Source organism: Brassica napus, chromosome C2, assembly GCF_020379485.1.
Source record: "Brassica napus cultivar Da-Ae chromosome C2, Da-Ae, whole genome shotgun sequence".
In the NCBI taxonomy this organism is placed as follows: Eukaryota; Viridiplantae; Streptophyta; class Magnoliopsida; order Brassicales; family Brassicaceae; genus Brassica; species Brassica napus.
This window is the reverse complement of record NC_063445.1, coordinates 32,462,164-32,480,491: the sequence shown is the minus strand read 5'-3', so window position 1 is coordinate 32,480,491 and position 18,328 is coordinate 32,462,164. Positions and strand designations below refer to the sequence as shown.

At 37.7% G+C, this 18,328-nt stretch overlaps 4 protein-coding genes and 1 pseudogene across 4 annotated transcripts; 3 read left to right on the top strand and 2 right to left on the bottom strand.

The window, feature by feature from the left end:
* Positions 1–491: 491 nt before the first annotated feature.
* Positions 492–7,361, top strand: LOC106398490. The gene is made up of 2 exons (XM_048748622.1): positions 492–2,244; positions 2,344–7,361. Exon 2 carries the CDS (start codon positions 5,078–5,080, stop codon positions 6,095–6,097), a length of 1,020 nt encoding a protein of 339 aa, XP_048604579.1. The 5' UTR covers positions 492–2,244; positions 2,344–5,077; the 3' UTR covers positions 6,098–7,361.
* Positions 1,405–3,216, top strand: LOC125575475 (LEC14B protein-like). The gene is made up of 9 exons (XM_048749004.1): positions 1,405–1,470; positions 1,546–1,650; positions 1,717–1,794; positions 1,872–2,046; positions 2,222–2,244; positions 2,344–2,525; positions 2,640–2,762; positions 2,856–2,895; positions 3,025–3,216. Exons 1-9 carry the CDS (start codon positions 1,405–1,407, stop codon positions 3,214–3,216), a joined length of 984 nt encoding a protein of 327 aa, XP_048604961.1.
* A 1,624-nt stretch (positions 7,362–8,985) lies between the features above and the next one.
* Positions 8,986–9,762, top strand: LOC125582347 (secreted RxLR effector protein 161-like). Its single transcript, XM_048749003.1, has one exon. It carries the CDS (start codon positions 8,986–8,988, stop codon positions 9,760–9,762), a length of 777 nt encoding a protein of 258 aa, XP_048604960.1.
* Positions 9,763–10,511: 749 nt separating this feature from the next.
* Positions 10,512–15,049, bottom strand: LOC106398489 (annotated as a pseudogene).
* Positions 15,050–15,151: 102 nt separating this feature from the next.
* LOC125582346 (ubiquitin domain-containing protein 7SL RNA1-like) lies at positions 15,152–16,225 on the bottom strand. Its single transcript, XM_048749002.1, has 2 exons — positions 16,105–16,225; positions 15,152–15,729 (listed from the first exon to the last, which is right to left on the bottom strand). The coding sequence occupies exons 1-2, from the start codon at positions 16,223–16,225 to the stop codon at positions 15,152–15,154; spliced, it is 699 nt and encodes a 232-aa protein (XP_048604959.1).
* Between the last annotated feature and the right edge of the window lie 2,103 nt (positions 16,226–18,328).

Sequence of the window (18,328 nt, the reverse complement as noted above, 5' to 3'; positions counted from 1 at the left end):
AAATCACGAGGAGAGGGCTTGGCAGAGTTGTTGAGGATTCGAAGAGGAGAAAGGATATTGACATTGTCTGGAGGTTCCGGTGGAGCGAGAGACCTTCACTTTTAAAAAAAAAAAATCACACTAAAAATATCTCTCAGACCCACACCCCGAGGTACACCGTTCTGGATGGATCTCCCCATGCCCAACTCCATCGTTCCCCTAACCTTCTTTTGAAGCAGACTAGTACAATGAACAAAATTTAGGTTCACCCCTTAGGGTAAATCTTTAAATTCACCTCTATTTTTAGGACCAATCAAAATGCCACATAGATAATTAATTAAAAAAATTAAATTTATTTAAAAATAACCAAAAAAAACAATAATGCTAATTTTAACAACGTTGATGCCGCAAGCTAAACTGTAAACCCGAAATATTAAATTCTCAACCTTAAACCGTAAATCTTAAACCCAAACCGTATACTCTAAACCCAAATCCTAGACCCTAAACCCAAACCGTATACTCTAAACCCAAATCATAGACCCTAAACCCAAACCGTAAACCTTAAATCCAAACCGTAAACCTTAAACCCAAACCATATACCCTAAACGAAATCCTAGACCCTAAACCAATATCGTTTATTCTAAACCCAAATCTTAGACTTAAAACCCAAACCGTAAACCCTAAACCTAGACGCTATAAAATTTGGGTTTAGGATCTATTAAAGGAACTCACGATAAAAACCCACCGGATTTGATTTTTCGATATAGGTTTAGAGTATATGGTTTAGGTTTATGGTATACAGTTTGGATTTAGGGTCTAGAATTTGGGTTTGGGGTTTAGGGTTTAGGATTAAATTTTTAGGTCTAGAATTTAAGATTTAGGGTTTAGTGTTTATCTAGCGGCGTCATCGTCATTGAAATTGGCATTATTCTTTTTTTTTAGTTATTTTTAAATAAATTTAATTATTTTTTAATAAATTTAAAGTTTCACCCTATAAATTGATCAAGGGTTAGTATGGTAATCATGATTTGATTTGGGTTAAAAGATGATCAAGTTTTAGTGTAACTGATGAAACTTGATCATTTACTTGCTTTCGCGAATGTCAATGGTGGTTTACCTGCTGCGGATGAAATGGGTACGCAGTGAGTAGGCTTGAGATTGAGTCCGATCTATGTGATGCGTGAAAGGACTTTGGTGGAGTTGGTAGTGGCAGTGGATAATGAGATCAGCCAGGTCACTAAATTGAAGTCTAGTCCTCATCAAGGGTCAAGTCCCTGGGAGACATGAGTTACCACCGTGAGGATGTTGGCTGGTCGAGAAAGTAATTTCTCTGGAAGAGGTGGAAGGTTCTCCGCTGCTGATTGTTGCCATATGCTTAGCAGATATATTTTCCTGTAAAAGGTCCTTCCTTGGCTTATTGATCAAATGGACAGCCGAGCTTATGTCTCTCAGTTTTCAACTGATGGTTCTCTCTTTATTGCTGCCTTTCAGGTGAATTCTTCATTCCGGTAGTTAGTAACCCACTCTCATTTCTACAAATGTTCATGTTTCATTCTTTACTTTCAGGGAAGCCATATTCGGATTTATAATGTAGAGAAAGGTTGGAAAGTTCATAAAGATATTCTTACAAAAAGTTTGCGTTGGACTGTTACTGATACTTCTCTCTCCCCTGTAAGTAGGGAAAGCAGTTTTGTTTATATTCCAATTTGGAAAGGTATAATGACTCCCTTTTTGCAGGTTTTTGCAAACATGTCCCCTATTGTTCACATCGTCGATGTTGGCTCTGGTGCAACCGAGTCTCATGCAAATGTCACGGTATGAACTGAGAATATTAGAATAAGATGTGTTTTTTTTTTTTTTTTTATTCTCCTTTTCAGCCGTTTCTTAATTAGTTTGAGATGCTTGTCTTTTTGCACGGGATCCATGATGGATTAGACTTCTCTACTGCTGAAGATGGAGGCTACTCTTTTGGAATGTTCTCTGTTAAATTTTCAACCGATGGACGAGAGCTTGTTGCTGGGAGCAGTGATGATTCCATTTATGTTTATGATCTTGAAGCAAATCGAGGTTCACTCCTGACTGTTGCACACACTGTAAAAACCATTTCTTGTTTTGTTCTGTAACACTCTTCATCCATTCTTTTATACACAGACCAAGTTAGTTAATAAGTCACATCTATTGATGCAGTCTGATGTAAACACTGTGTGTTTTGCGGATGAAAGTTGAAACCTGATTTTATCAGGAGGTGATGATAATCTCTGCAAGGTAATTTTTTTTTTTCTGAAAAAGTAGGAATACTTATGTAGCCTTTTTATAAACAAAGTTGTAACATGATCTTGTTCAAAAATTCATTACATCGAATAGGTGTGGGATAGGCGTTGTTTCATTGGGAGAGATAAGGCAGCTGGTGTTCTGGTGGGACACCTCGAAGGTGTAACCTTTATTGATACCCGTGGAGATGGACGCTATTTCATATCAAATGGCAAAGACCAAACCATCAAGTTATGGGATATCAGAAAAATGTCCGCAACCCCACCCCATGCAAAGTAACAACACATTATTGGCTGCATCTTGTTTATCATATGAATGAAGAGTTTGAAATGTTCTGTTTTTCTTTATACAAGGCATTAGGTGCAGAGAAACTATGAATGGGATTACAGATGCATGGAATACCCTCCTGAGTCCATAAATCTAAAGCACCCTTTTGATCAGTCAGTGTCCACTTATAAAGGTCAATCAGTCTTGCGTACTCTAATCCGTTGCTACTTCTCTCCGTTGCATAGGTCAGTCTTCTCAAGCTCCATAACGTTCCAAGCTTGACATAGAAGAACCTTCTTTACACACTTCTCAAATTCTTTTGTTATTTCTTTTTACAGTACTGGATCCAACGACAGTTCTGTCTACATATATGACTTGGTAATGGCTTTATCATCCTCATAACACACATTTAAGAGACACAATCACATGAAAAGATGCAACACTTCATGGTTTATTTATTTTTTTCTTCTTTTTGACCAATCTTGGAATCTATTAATCTGATCTTAGGTAAGTGGAGATAAAGTGGTAGTGCTAAAGCACCATAGCTCACCTATAAGAGACTGTACTTGGCATCCACATTACCCCACTATTAAAAGTTCGTCGTGGGACGGAGATCTTGTGAAATGGGAATTTCCGGGGAGCGGTGAGGCGCCTATCATGAGCAACAAGAGGGTTCGAAGGAGACATTTCTACTACTGAGCAATCTACACGTACACATATATGGTCTCTGTAAGTTAATATGTAAAAGAAGAAGATGATAAATGATGTAAACACAAGTGAGACATCAAATAAGGCTTTGAAGGTAGAAAATGCTTTTGTGTATATTGTTGTGACCAAGCTTATTCAGAAGCTAACAAGGTTAGCTGTCTCAAGCTTATTTGGCAATTAATTTCGGGGAAGGAATCACTATGGACGAGATGGATGAAGAGAATGGTAATGGATAATAATTCCTTCTGGTCAGTGAATGAAAATTCAAGTAAGGGATCCTGGATTGGAAGAAAATCCTTAAATATCGAGCACTTGCAAAGCTTCATCATAAGATGGATGTCAGTAATGGGTTACTGACGTCATTCTGGTATGATTCATGGTCACCTCTTGGCTGTCTGTTGGATATTACTGAGGCAAGAGAATGAGCAGCTAGAGTGGGCGAAGGACATATGATTTTCACATAGACCACCTAAATATACTTTTCTCACTTGGCTATCAATGAAGAATAGGCTTTCTACCGGTGATCGCATTGAAAGTTGGCAAACATGACAGAGAGTGGATTGTGTTCTGTGTGGTCATCCTCATGGTAATCCTCAGGAAACACGCAATCACTTGTTTTTTGAATGTGGATACTCTTCAAGTTTATGGCATTCACTAATGTATGTGTTCCTGCATCTGCATCTCAGGGAGTATAATAGTCTGCAACCTTTCTTGCTTGGCTATAGCATCCAAGCGACTATATATCATCTTTGGCGGGAACGAAATAACAAGAGGCATGGGGAGAAAGCAATGCCGTGGGCACGATTAGCTCTTTTTGTTGACAAGACAATTCGGAACAGGCTAACTACTCTGTGTGAGCAAGGGCAGGTGAAGTATTAAGGCGGCCTCAGGTTGTGGTTTGCAACTCGTCAAGTTTAACAATTTCGGTGACAATTTTTTTTAGATTTGATTTGATAGTTTGATAGAGAATATCATGTTGTAAAAAGAAGTATTTTGGTTTTGAATTAATTTAACATTTTAAAAAAAAGAAGTATATTGTTGTGACCAAGAATAAAAATATTGTTACAAATGTGATCACGTATGAGGACACTAAGCATCTTCTCATTGTTTCTGCTTTATCATCAGTACATATGTCACTTTGTCTTTGCCTTTATCTTTAAATGTTACCGACATAGACATCTATAAATAGAGAGGCTGTACTTGGTTATTTGAATAATCTGAATAAGATCAACTCTTCTTCTCCTCTTACGACCAAACTCTTCCTCTCTGTCTCTTTATCACTTTCTAACATACATATACAATAAATTATTATCTCTCACAACACGTTATCAGCACGAGGCCCTGACCAACTGAAGCTTATCAATCCGAAAGTTCTTAAACCAGCCGAGGTAATGTTTAAATTTATGTATTTCAATATACTTAATTTATTTAAATTTTATTATTATTTCGGAGTGAAAGGCTGGACCTTCTCCGTTTATTTTTCGGGATGATAGGCGCTGTCTTCCCCGACTGATCGTTATGGTAGGCTATGCCTTCACGATCAGAGAAACACGTGGTAGGCTTTGCCTCCGTGAATAAAAATAAAAGGTCAAAAATGGTAGACTAAGTCTCCTCGGACCTTGAAATAAGTAAAAGTCAAAATGGTAGACCATGTCTCCTCGGACTTTGAAAAATAATCCATATGGTAGTCTATGACTCCTCGGACCATGTGGTAGGCTGAGCCTCCCGATTTTATTTATGCTATTTAAATTCCTGCAATTTAAATTTATGCAATTTAAATTTATGCTTTTAATTTTTGCATTTAAATTATGCATTTAGATTCCCGTATTTACTATATTTATAATATTATTCTATGAATACAGTTATCATGTCGAATTTGACAAAGCTCGAAATTAATGCCCTGGATATTACGGGAAATAATTATATGACCTGGGCAGTGGGTGCAAAGATGCACCTGAGAGGAAACGGGCTTTTGGAAACCATTGATAGTTCGAAAACGGTGTCGGATGAGAAAAAGGCTAAAGCCATGATATTTTTACGACACCACATCCATGATGGTTTAAAGGATGAATATATTACGAAAGAGGATCCTTGTGACCTCTGGAAATCTTTAAAAGAGAGGTTCGATCACCATAAATATGTGATCTTACCGAAAGCTAAACACGAGTGGATCCATCTCCGTTTCCAGGATTACAAAAGTGTTAGTGAGTTTAATTCCGCGATGTTCGGAATTACTTCGAGGATGATGTTATGCGGAGAGAAAATAAGTGATTATGATATGATCGAGAAAACTCTCTCCACGTTCCATCCTGAAAATGTAATCCTGCAGCAGCAGTACCGGGTGAATGGATATACCCGTTACTCGGAGTTGATGCAAGTCCTCCTTGTAGCGGAGCAGAATAATCAACTCGTGACTTTAAACCATCAAGCTCGTCCCACTGGATCTGCTCCATTCCCTGAAGCGAATGTTGCATCATCCAGTTATGATAATAGAAGAGGACGAGGTCGTGGACGTGGTGGAAACCGTTATCATGGTCGTGGAAGAGGACGAGGAAGAAGATTTCATCCCTATGATGAAAGAAATAATAAAGACTTCCACGAAAATGAAAGGAATGAAAAGGGCCAGGATGATAAAAGGCAAACAAGAAAGGTTTGCTACAGATGCGGCATGAAAGGTCATTGGGTACGAAACTGTCGTACGCCAAAACATTTAGCCGATCTGTATAGAGAATCCCAAAAGGGAAAAGAGAAAGGAAGAGGTGAAACAAACTTCATCTCTGATGAACCTGAGCCATCCTTTTATGGTTTGAACGATGATACTCATCTCGACGTATCAGACTTTCTGGTTGAGCCAGAGAGTATCGATGAGTAATGTAGATCGATGTGATATAAATAGACTGTATTATAGTATCTATATCTTTTGTTGTAAGATATATGTTATGTTTGTCATGTTTGATGTTTAATAATATGTTTTATGAATATTTTATATTCAGAAAATGCCAAACTTTGAGACTATGGATGGAGATATGTGTTTGGCAGATAGTGCGTCAACGCACACGATAATTAAAGATAAGAAATATTTCTCCAGTCTCAAAATAAAAGATTACGCTGGAAGCGTAAGTACAATATCTGGTAATGCAAAGATTATTATGGGCTCTGGAAGAGCGAAATTTTCAATGCCAGGGGGAACAATATTTGAAATAAGTGATGCATTGTATTCCTCCGAGTCTCATAGAAACTTGTTAAGTTTTAAGGATATCCGAAGAAATGGATATCATATTGAGACTATGAGTAAAGATGGCATTGAATTTCTTTGCATTAAGTCCGAGAGGAAACATATATTGGAAGAGTTAAGAATGTTATCCTCTGGACTATATTGTACGAAAACAACCATGACTGAATCCTATGCCGTGGTAAACATGAAGTTTACTGATACATTTAAGATTTGGCATGAGAGGCTAGGACATCCTGGTTCAGTCATGATGAGAAAGATAGTGCAAAATTCGAATGGCCATCCGTTGAAAAACGGAAAAATTTTGCAAACGGGCGAATTTACATGCAATGCATGTTCTCAAGGGAAACTTATAACTCGGCCATCACCAGCAAAAGTAGGCAATGAATCACCAATGTTTTTAGAAAGGATACATGGTGTAAATGTGGGCCGATCCACCCACCGTGCGGGCCATTTAAGTATTTCATGGTATTGATTGACGCATCTAGTAGATGGTCAAGTGTGTCTCTTTTGACGACACGAAATACGGCTTTCGCAAAATTCATTGCCCAGATAATAAAGCTGAGAACGCAGTTCTCAGAGTATGCCATTAAGAAAGTAAGGCTTGATAATGCTGGTGAATTTACATCACAAGCCTTTGATGATTATTGTATGTCAATGGGGATTGATGTGGAGCATCCAGTTCCCCATGTGCATACACAAAATGGCATGGCCGAGTCATTGATAAAACGGTTGCAGTTGATTGCAAGACCGTTAGTCTTGAGAACGAAGCTCCCAATTTCTGTATGGGGACATGCTATATTGCATGCGGCTGCACTGGTTCGGTTAAGACCGAGTGCATATCATAGGTACTCCCCATTACAATTGGCATCTGGGCAAGAGCCAGATGTATCCCATCTCCGTGTCTTTGGGTGTGCGGTCTATGTTCCGATAGCTCGGGCCACAAAGAACAAAAATGGGTCCACAAAGGAGATTGAGAATATATGTGGGTTATACGTCACCAAGTATAATAAAAATATCTGGAACCAGTAACTGGTGATATGTTTACGGCAAGGTTTGCCGATTGCCATTTTAATGAGGATGAATTTCCGGCGTTAGGGGGAGGAATTGGTAAAATTCCTCAAGAGATTACATGGTGTACACCGTCGTTGTTACACCTTGATCCCCCTACGAATCAAAGAGAACTGGAAGTTCAGAAAATTGTGCATTTGCATAATTTGGCAAACCAGTTACCAGATGCGTTCACAGATACAAGAAGGGTGACGAAGTCATGTATACCCGCTGAAAATGTTCCATCAAAAGTTGATGTTCCTAAAGAACAAACTGATGGAAATAAAATGAATGAACCTAGGGTTCAGTTAAAGAGGGGAAGGCCAGCGGGTTCTAAAGATAATAATCCCCGAAAGAAAAAGAAATTGGATGAACAAAGTAAGGTTCTAGAAGAACTTGATATTGAAAGATGTCTGAAAGAAGACATAAATAGAAAAGTTCCAGAAGAACCTGATACTGAAAAATGTCTGAAAGAAGACATAGATAAAGATGATCCAGATGACGAGAAGGGAACAGGAAAGTATGAGATTTCCATCAACTACGCCCGAGATGAAAAGTTATGGATCAGAAATAAGATAAAAGATGTTGGTGGAATATTCTCCTTTTCTGTGTCCAAAGAAATCGATCATGAAAATGATGATCCCGATCCAAAGTCCATTTTGGAATGTCAGAAAAGACATGATTGGGAGGAGTGGAAGAAGGCCATTCAAATTGAATTACTCTCCCTAAATAAAAGAAATGTCTTTGGACCTATAGTCATAACGCCTGAGAACGTAAATCTTGTTGGGTATAAGTGGGTATTCGTGAGAAAAGTAAATGAGAAAAATGAAGTAACATGATATAAAGCCCGATTAGTTGCCCAAGGTTTTTCTCAGAGACCGGGAATTGATTTTGAGGAAACGTATTCCCCGGTAATGGATGCAATTACGTTTAGATTTTTGATGAGCCTAACGGCGTCTAAAAATCTTGAGATGCATCCCATGGACGTTGTGACTGCATATTTATATGAATCGTTGGATAACGATATATATATGAGACTCCCTGAGGGATTGAAAATGCCTGAAGCATTGAAAGAAAAATCCAGGGAGATTTGTTCAGTCAAGTTACAGCGATCACTTTACGGATTAAAGCAATCCGGACGCATGTGGTACAATCGCTTAAGTGAATATCTTTTGAGTAAAGGATATGTGAATAATGCGATATGTCCATGCGTTTTTATAAAGAAATCGTCATCTGGCTTTGTGATCATTGTTGTATATGTAGATGACCTGAACATAATTGGAACTCAAAAGGAGGTTGATGATGCTCGAACTCATATGAAAGAGGAGTTCGAAATGAAAGATCTTGGCAAGACAAAGTTTTGTCTTGGGCTCCAGATAGAGCATCTCCGAGAAGGAATATTTGTGCATCAATCAAACTATACGAAAAGGATATTAAAACGCTTTCGTAAGGACAAAGCGACTCCTTTGAGAACTCCAATGATTGGTAGATCTCTCAATGTTGAGAGTGATCCTTTTAGGCCCTGCGAAGATAGCGAGAAGATATTAGGTCCTGAAGTACCTTATATGAGTGCTATCGGTGGGCTTTTGTATCTTGCAAACTGTACCAGACCCGATATTGCCTTTGCTACTAGCCTCTTGGCAAGATATAGTTCTGCTCCTACTCGCAGGCACTGGGACGGAATAAAGCATGTATTCCGTTACCTCCAAGGTACAATTGATTTAGGGTTAATGTATTTTAGAAAACCCGAGTTTGGTATGGTTGGTTTTGCAGATGCAGGATACCTATCAGATCCTCATAAGGCTCGATCGCAAACCGGTTATGTTTTTACAATTGGTGGAACCGCGATTTCTTGGCGGTCCCAGAAACAAACTCTGGTTGCGACATCTTCAAATTATGCAGAAACTATTGCGCTTCACGAAGCTTGTCGAGAATGTGTGTGGCTTCGGTCAATGAGTCACCACATACAAGAATCAAGCGGACCGGTCAACGAGAAAGAGACGACGAAAATATTTGAAGATAATTCAGCTTGTGTTGCTCAACTCAAGGAAGGCTACATTAAGAGTGATAGAACAAAGCACATCTCCCCAAGATTTTTCTCGTACATAAGAGAGCTCAAGAAAAATAAAGAAGTGGACATCGAATATGTACGATCATGCAACAATCCAGCTGACTTGTTCACCAAAGCTCTTTCGACTACAACATTCCGAAAACACGCCTACTGTATCGGAATGCGTCATTTGCGTGACCTGTGAAGAAAAAGCTATGTCCATTATTTTCAGGGGGAGATTACGGCAGTGTACTCTTTTTCCCTTGTCATGGTTTTTGTCCCAACGGGTTTTTCCATGACTAGGTTTTTAACGAGGCACTACGTAATACAAGATGGATGATCAAGGGGGAGTGTTACAAATGTGATCATCCACCTATGATGACACTAAGCATCCTCTCATTGTTTCTGCTTTATCATCAGTACATATGTCACTTTGTCCTTGTCTTTATCTTTAAATGTTACCGACATAGACATCTATAAATAGAGAGGCTGTAATTGGTTATTTGAATAATCTGAATAAGATCAACTCTTCTTCTCCTCTTACGACCAAACTCTTCCTCTCTGTCTCCTTATCACTTTCTAACATACATATACAATAAATTATTATCTCTCACAACAAATATATTCTTCTCCAACTATTTTTAAAAGGGTATGTATGTTCTAATGATATGCTATGTAGTACTGATGTATGTGTATGGTTGTAATGGTTTGGTTTCAGATATTACTTTTAAAGAGTGAAAAAAAAAAAGTTGAAAGTGTCCGAGAATTCAACCTAAACTCAAGCAAATTCACTTGTTTAAGGATATTCTCCTTTGGTTTTAGATCATTGTTCATTTTGTTGTCGCACAACTGAAGGTCTAACTAGTTGACACGAATAACATTTTTTGGTTGCAGGTCGCTTCTGACATGCAAACAACATGGCTAGTGTATCAACATTGTTGATGGAAATGGAGATAGAGAAAGTCGGAAGAGCTTCTTCCATTTATTATTGAGGGACATATAAAAATGAGTAAATGTGAAATCATTCTTTACATGATGTGTATTGTAGATGCCATTGATGTAATCAGAGCAGTCCAAAGAAACAAAACAACAAAAGCAAAACATTCATTGCCATATTGATTTGAAACCTGAGCTTAGAAAAAACTTTTACCCACGAGCAAAACGAGCCTGGATCCTCCTTTGTATTTTGGCCCGACAAGATGGACAATCATCCATGGCTTCCTTCTCATGAAGCTGATTGCATTTAGAGCAAAGAACCTGATGTGCACATGGCAAGAAAATCACACTCATCTCTTCAGACAAACACATCACACATTCCCTCTCCCGTTTGATCTTCGCACTATTCGCCCACGCATTTGCTGCTGCTGCCATCTGGTTTGTTTTTGTGAATGTAGTTGTGGCATGAGTCATTCCACTCTTGTTACCGTCATTGCTTCCATCCATGCCTTTCTTCAATGCAGCTATCTTCAAACCGTTTGACTTGAGTTTCAGCTTTGAGATTTCGCTCTCGAGTCTTTTGATGTTCTCAGTGTAGTACTTCACATCGTTCTCTGCTTTTGTTTTGATTCGCTCTTCCTCTGCTTTTCCAAGTTCTTCCTGCTTCTATCTCTCTTCCTGTAATGCAGCTTGAGCAACAAGTTTCTCTTTTGCTGCCTTCTCTTGTTTCCAAGTAGCCTGCAACTCAGTTTCATTAGTTATATCTTGATCTACGACTATGGACAATAACGGCATAGAATAGACTCTCCCTGTAAACATATTTTTTCCTCCTACTTCCACTGATAAAACTAGGCCTTTGGCAAAAAAAAAAAACCGAACCAAAGACTCAAATTGTTCCTATATTTCTATATCCGAAATAATCAAATCAAACCGAAACCAAACGACCCAAATAAATAAAAATATTAGTTATATATATAACATAACTAAATATATATTTATAATTTAAAAATCTATTAAAAGTATCAAAAAGAAACTAAATTATTATAAAGTATCTTTTGGATAATTTTATCCAAAGTAATCCGAGATATCCGAGGTTTTTATCCGAATCATCCTCTTATTATTCGATATTTTACCCAAAATACCCAATATTTTACTTGAGTTACCTGAAATAACCAACCGGAACTCGAACCAAATCAAAACCAAATTTTTAGGGTATTTTCCGGTTTTTAGTTTTACTATCCGAACCAAACCCGAACTGAAAATAGGTCAGGTAGTAAATGGATCATCTAGGCTCTAGCCCCTACCCGAAACCTAAAATACCTGAAATTCCCATGCCTAGATAAAACAATGAATATGTATGTATTGGGCAAAAGAATGAAATGGTTACCTGTAAAAAAGAATTGTAGAGGAAAGGACATGATCAGTAATCATACAATAAAATACAGCTCCGAAGACTTTTTTTCTCTACAAAAGGAGCTAACCTCAATTTGGTTATGGCGATTCTTGGCCTTGACAACTTCTTGCTGCAGCTCTGCCACTTTGTCCCTTTGACTCTTGAGCTCTTCCTGCAACAAAACCTTTTGCCAATCCCACGACTGAGTACTCTTCAACGCTCTTTTCACTCTCTCCTTGGCTTTTATACAGCTCTCAGCAGACTCGGCAGCTCTTATACTAGCAGCTTCCCTCTCTTTCTTTAACAGAGAATGTTCCAGTTCCAGCCTGCGAACTGCATTGTTCGCTTTTTCAACTTGCCTAGTCATGTTATTCAAGGCAAACTCCATTTGGGACCGCTTTTTCATATTGTTTTCTTCCAGTAACTGCTTCTATTTTCTCAACTCCTCTGCCTCTTCTTTCTCTTTAATTAGATTCGGGAACTTCACTCTGATTGCATTGACCATTGGACATTACCGGCTTGGGGTTATCTGAGTCACTGGACTTTGGAGGATTTCACTCTTCCCCTTCCACTTCAAACGCTTGCACAACATTCTAGTCACACATCAAAAGCCTCCACATTGCTTCGACCGTCGAAAGCGACCGCCTAACTTCCATAATGAGGCTTATCTTCTCTACCAACGTATACGCAACAAGCTGTTGCAGATCCTCAAACAAATAGTCTCTCAAACCAGATACCTTTTTACCACTCTTTAAAAAACTCAATGTATCATTGAAAATGTTGGAGACAAGATCATTTCCTCCGCAGTAGAGCCTACTTCCTGAAATGGCTTTGAGAACAGCATCGTCACTGTACCCACATTCCACAATCTGATTCATTGCGCTGCGGAAGAGCGTGAGCAGACTCGATGATAACAGTTGTTCGAGATAACAGGCAAACGGATCATCCTTTCATCCTAAGGATTCAGACTCTTCATTTTCAGACAGAGGGTTTTGAAAGTTCAATGGATCTAACTCATATCTAGGGAACTCAGTCAAGGAATCAGCATGAGGGTCAGCTAACTTTCTCTTCTTCTTCCTTCCTTTCTCTTGAGCACCATTGAGAGCAGAAGCAACACCACACTCACTCATTTCTCCTTGCTTCTTAACCATTTAAACTGACAATTTCCTGACCAAAAATACAAACAAGATTCCGTTTACATATTCAATACACAACAAAAGAGATAAGTGCAACGATTCCAAGTAGACAAAATCAGCATAAATTCTCAAAATTTAATCTAAATATCAAACGCCAACACATAAAGATTGCTCAAAACTCAATTGGGAATACAATTCAGCAGCTACATCGAATCGGGATTGAATCAATCTCCTGATTGCTTAACCAATAAACGAAAACTAACCGGAATCAGATGAAGATTTTATATATAAGAGTGTTGCAGACAGACAGGGAGATACTGTAAGAAGAAGACAGAAAGTGTCTGGGTAGAAAGAACAAGGAGGATTCGAACAAAGTTTGTTCTTGAGTTTTTTTTTTTTTTTGGGACAAGAGGAGGGTTGGTTCTGGCCCCTGTTCGAAAACGCGACTAGGAGCTTGGCCGCGGGGAGGAGGTGCAAATCGGTGACTAAAATCGGTTGGCCGTAGAAGTCCGCGTTGTCCGCGTAAAATGGGAAACGCGGCCGCGTAGTTTAACTCGGTCATGAACTCGACATTAAAAATTTTGATTATTAACAATTGACAATTGCCCACTAAATCCAAAAGTGGATGCTGAGCCCATAAAAAAACTTAGTTTAATATTTGTTTGTCCCAAAACTAACTCACGTTCATATACATTTGGGGATTTTTTTTTTTTTGTTTATCCCATGAATTGAAATTCTTTTTTGTGGTGCTTGAATCAGATGTGTACGAGAGGAAAAACGTATGTTCTTTTGTAATATTTATAAAAGCATGTATTAAAACTTTTATTATAATTTTTGTTATCTAAACATATTAAAAATATATTAAATTATGTTAAAAACTAGGTCCCGCGTACACTCCGCGTACTCCCCGATTTTCTTGCAACTCGCTAGGCCCGGACCGAGCGCCCGACTCACGCCTAGCGTAGTTCCCAACAGGGGTTCTGGCAATTTAATTACTGATTTTCCCCTGAGGATATTTTAGTCATTATGAGTAATAAAAACACATTTTTCGGGTTAGACATACTCAGTTTTCGGTTTGGTTTTGATTCATTTTTCTTGATTTTTTTTTGGTTTTAAATATATAGTAACCGATAATTTATTTATGAAATTCAGTTTGGTTATTTTGGTTTTCGGTTCTATTTGAGTAACTACGTTAGAAATCGGCTAATATCCGATAAAATTTTTGTCCAATTCGATTTGATTATGGTTTTCGGATAATTTTGAATAATTCGAATAAAATCAAATTTTTAGATCAAATATTAGATAATTCAGATAAATATAAATATTTCAGATTGAAATTATTCGGATAAGTATATTCTTTTGGATAGTTCATATTTATTTTAACTAGTTTGGATATAAATTATTCAGGCAATCTTTTTTTTGAGTATTCTGATTTATACATAGCATTTTAGAATATTATGTAGTTTTACAACTAAATATAGATAATATTCTTAGGTATATAAATTATATTATAGATTTTATGTACCTATTCGGTTCTCTATTTGGTTCTGGTTTGATTTTGATTTTTTTTTTTGGTTTTAGAAATATATGAACTGCATGGATATTTATGTACATCGATTGTTTTTCGGATTCGTTTTTCAAGTTCTGGTTCGGTTTGCTGTACTTGGTTTATATGGTGCGGCCTACTTTTGGTATTGTTCTGTTATCAACATGAACAAAAGGAATCGATACAACGATAAGATATATTCTGATCAACAAAGAATCTGTTCCGTCCGATTTTAAAAGCAAATCATTCTCCACTGACCATCTATCAAGACACAAACTTTTTACTTACAATTATCTGAATTTTTGGGCCTCATCGTCACATCATCTTCTTCCTTGTACTCGGAATCATATTCCTTCTCTCGTTCAGGCTGCATCAATGTACCTCATGTCAAAATTACAGTTCAGTCTTTGAAACTCTCTAGTCAAGTTGTCTTGTAGGTTCTGAAAGTAAATGATTTAGCTACATGAATATTGGTCTTTAACATGCTTGTTTATAAGGGTTTGAACAATGTATGCATAGCTTGTGTTCTACGTGAGGGGAATACAAACTTATCGGCATAGCTTTTCTGAATCCAACACTGTGGCTACGAAGAGCCACCGGATACACTTCCATTGAAAATATCAATGTTATCACCGTGATCAACACGGTGCCACCGGAATGACCGGTCATCACCCATTACATTTTGTTTGTGTATAAAGAAATAACCTTCTTGAGGTAGATTAAACCGAAACCTTTGTTGAATATTAGCAAGCTCCTTCCTCAGCTCTCCAACTTTATCACATGCATTCACTTCCACCGGAAACTTCCTGGTCCCGCATTTCAGCGACACCATTACTCTTAGCTTCTTCGTGCTGTTGTTGTTGTTGTTGTTGTTATTGTTGTTGTGATTGCTCCCAGACATCATCACACTCGGATCTTGATGAACAGTAATGATCTGTTCAGTTGAGTTTGACGGTGGAGATTGGTCGGTTTTGAACACCAGAGTGCTCGCGCTTTGGTCGGTACTGGGAGTACAGATGAGGAGCTGTAGACGTGAGTTGTGGAGGATCTGACATTGTTCGATGTCAAGATTTTCTTGTAGAACATTTCCTTGGAAGAAAAGAGTTTGTTTGGAAACAGGGATACGTTGAAACTTCTCAACCTTCTCTTTGATCTCTAAAACTGTATCGAAGTAACCCACTTCAATGGAGAATTGTAAGCCTCTCTGTTCCGTCCGATTTCAAAAGCAAATCATTCTTCACTGACCATCTATCAAGACACAAACGTTTTACTTCCAATTGACTGAATTTTCGGGCCTCATCATCATCATCATCTTTTTCCTTGTACTCGGAATCATATTCCTTCTCTCATTCAGGCTGCATCAATGTACCTCATGTCAAAATTACAGTTCAGTCTCTGAAAATCTCTAGTCAAGTTGTCTTGTAGGCTCTGAAAGTAAATGATTTAGCTACATGGATATTGGTTTTTAACAAGCTTGTTTATAATGGTTTGAACAATGTATGCATAGCTTGTGTTCTACGTGAGGGGAATACAAACTTAGCGACATAGCTTTTCTGAATCCAACATTGTCGCTACAAAGAGCCACCGGATACACTTCCATTGAAAATATCAATGGTATCGCCATGATCAACACGGTGCCACCGGAATAACCGGTCATCATCCATTACATTTTGTTTGTGTATAAAGAAATAACCTTCTTGAGGTAGATTAAACCGAAACCTTTGTTGAATATTGGGTTTTGGTTCCGATTTTGGCTCGTGGGGTGTGATGGGGTGTTTCTCTTGTCTTCAGTTTGACAGTTCGGTCCGATTGGATGAGATCTCGGCAGTCGATGAAGCTCTCCGATGGCTATGCTATGGTGATGAAGGCGGAGGTTGTGTTTTGGGGATCCATTTCTGTATGGATAGTTTGGTGATCCGGACGAGATCTTAATTTGGTTGAGGGATGCTCTCTGTGGGAAGAAAATCCGGCGTTGGAGGTATGTGAAGCAGTGCTTGTCTCTTGTGTGGCGCCGATCAGTTTCCGGCATAATCTCGGGACGGTGAAGTTGAAAGAGATCGGTGACGCGTGTTATCCTTCGTTGTTGAGGGATTAACACATGTCCTAAACAACTTTACAAAATTCGACTCGTGTTTTGTCGATTTCTTTTCGGATGGGTTTAAGTTTAGTAGGCTTTAGGCCCAGTTGTTTGTATGTATTGTATGGGTCTCTTTCGGTTGGGCCTTCGGGCTTTGTTATTTTGTATGGTTTGTAGGCTTTGGTTTTTAATAAAACTAGATGGCAAAAAAAAAAACATTGTTAATTAAAGCCAACCATCACTTGATATCAATATGTATGATTCGAAAACGATCAATGTGTAAGATGATTTATATCATAGTTCATAGGGTAGAACTATTATTTTCATCCAAGTTGTTGTACCTTTTAGTTTTCTTTTTTCTTGGCGGATCAAATTAAGTACGATATTATATATTATATTTATTTCATTAGGTTTAAGAAACGATAATTTTGTTTATCAATGTATAGTTTCGAAATTAGTCCAATTACAATCCAAAATTGTAAAACTCTGTGGATCAACAGTTTATATAAGTATTTGAATGCCTATCTCAGTACGGCAATGTTAAAAATTAAAATTTAGAAAGGAGCAATCAGGGATTTTTATGATTGAATTATGGTGAAAATATATTCATTTCACTTAAATAAAATGCGCCAAACTTCATATCTTGTGACTATACATATCATACTAAGCTAAGGCTTAAGCATCACAATGAACAATGTGTGTTAAACCGCTTATTTAAAAGAGCTCGATCTATTACTGTTAGTGTAATTATTTTCGTTAACCTGGATAGTACAGTTCATCTGAAAGCACGTGCTAATTGGTTTTCATTGATGTGTATATCAAACGTTATAGCATTGTGTAACATGTATTATTTGTTACTATGACTTATTACCTTTTTAATATTTACTAACTAAAAATTAAACTTTTTTTAGTCCATTCACCTTGGGTAAGGCGCGGATCACCACCTAGTTTGTATGATTTTAAGAAGATCCATATGTAAGATGATTTATATCATAGTTCATAGGGTAAGGTAGAACTATTATTTACATCCAAGTTCTTGTACCTTTTAATTTTCTTTTTTTCTTGGCTTGATCAAATTACGGTATTATATAGTATACTTATTTCATTATGTTTAACAAATGATAATTTTGTTTATCAATGTATAGTTTCGAAATTAGTCCAATTACAATCCAAAATTGTAAGACTCTGTGGATCTACAGTTTATATAAGTATTTGAAACTTAACGGCAATGTTAACAAAGTCTACTGTTGGAATGTCTATCTCCCAGTACACCAATCCCTCAACTTCGACCCCAATCTCAATTCACCAGAGGAACCTTTGCCTTGTTACCGGATAAAATAGGTTTCAACTTTCTTCACTGATATACCATGGATTTGACCTATTTTCACCCATGGTATATAAGTATTTTACTATCTATATACTATATATTCTATTCTATTAGGTATGTTTTCAGGTTCAGAAGTATCTTGGAGTAAAGTGATGATTATGGAGCATTTAGGAGCTTAAATGAGTATTCATCCGAACTGACCATTAGAGGTCGATACGAAGAAGACACAATCGATCAATGCACATCCTGTGTCATCGATCGATACAGAAGTGAAGCCTCGACGATTGAAGATTAAGATCGATCGATGTACATCCTGTACCATCGCTCGATGTCGAGACGCGGAAGCACGAGTTTAC

Excerpts from the sequence above, each read along its gene's own strand:
- LOC125582347 (XM_048749003.1), top strand. The coding sequence starts at position 8,986 with ATGATTGGTAGATCTCTCAATGTTGAGAGTGATCCTTTTAGGCCCTGC.
- LOC106398490 (XM_048748622.1), top strand. The coding sequence starts at position 5,078 with ATGAATACAGTTATCATGTCGAATTTGACAAAGCTCGAAATTAATGCC.
- LOC125582346 (XM_048749002.1), bottom strand. The coding sequence starts at position 16,225 with ATGACCGGTTATTCCGGTGGCACCGTGTTGATCATGGCGATACCATTG. Across the intron at positions 15,730-16,104 it reads CAGAAAAGCTATGTCGCTAA|TTTTAGAGATCAAAGAGAAG; the intron begins GTTTGTATTCCC and ends ACTTCGATACAG.
- LOC125575475 (XM_048749004.1), top strand. The coding sequence starts at position 1,405 with ATGGACAGCCGAGCTTATGTCTCTCAGTTTTCAACTGATGGTTCTCTC. Across the intron at positions 2,047-2,221 it reads TGATCTTGAAGCAAATCGAG|GAGGTGATGATAATCTCTGC; the intron begins GTTCACTCCTGA and ends TGATTTTATCAG. Across the intron at positions 2,526-2,639 it reads GCAACCCCACCCCATGCAAA|ATGCATGGAATACCCTCCTG; the intron begins GTAACAACACAT and ends ATGGGATTACAG.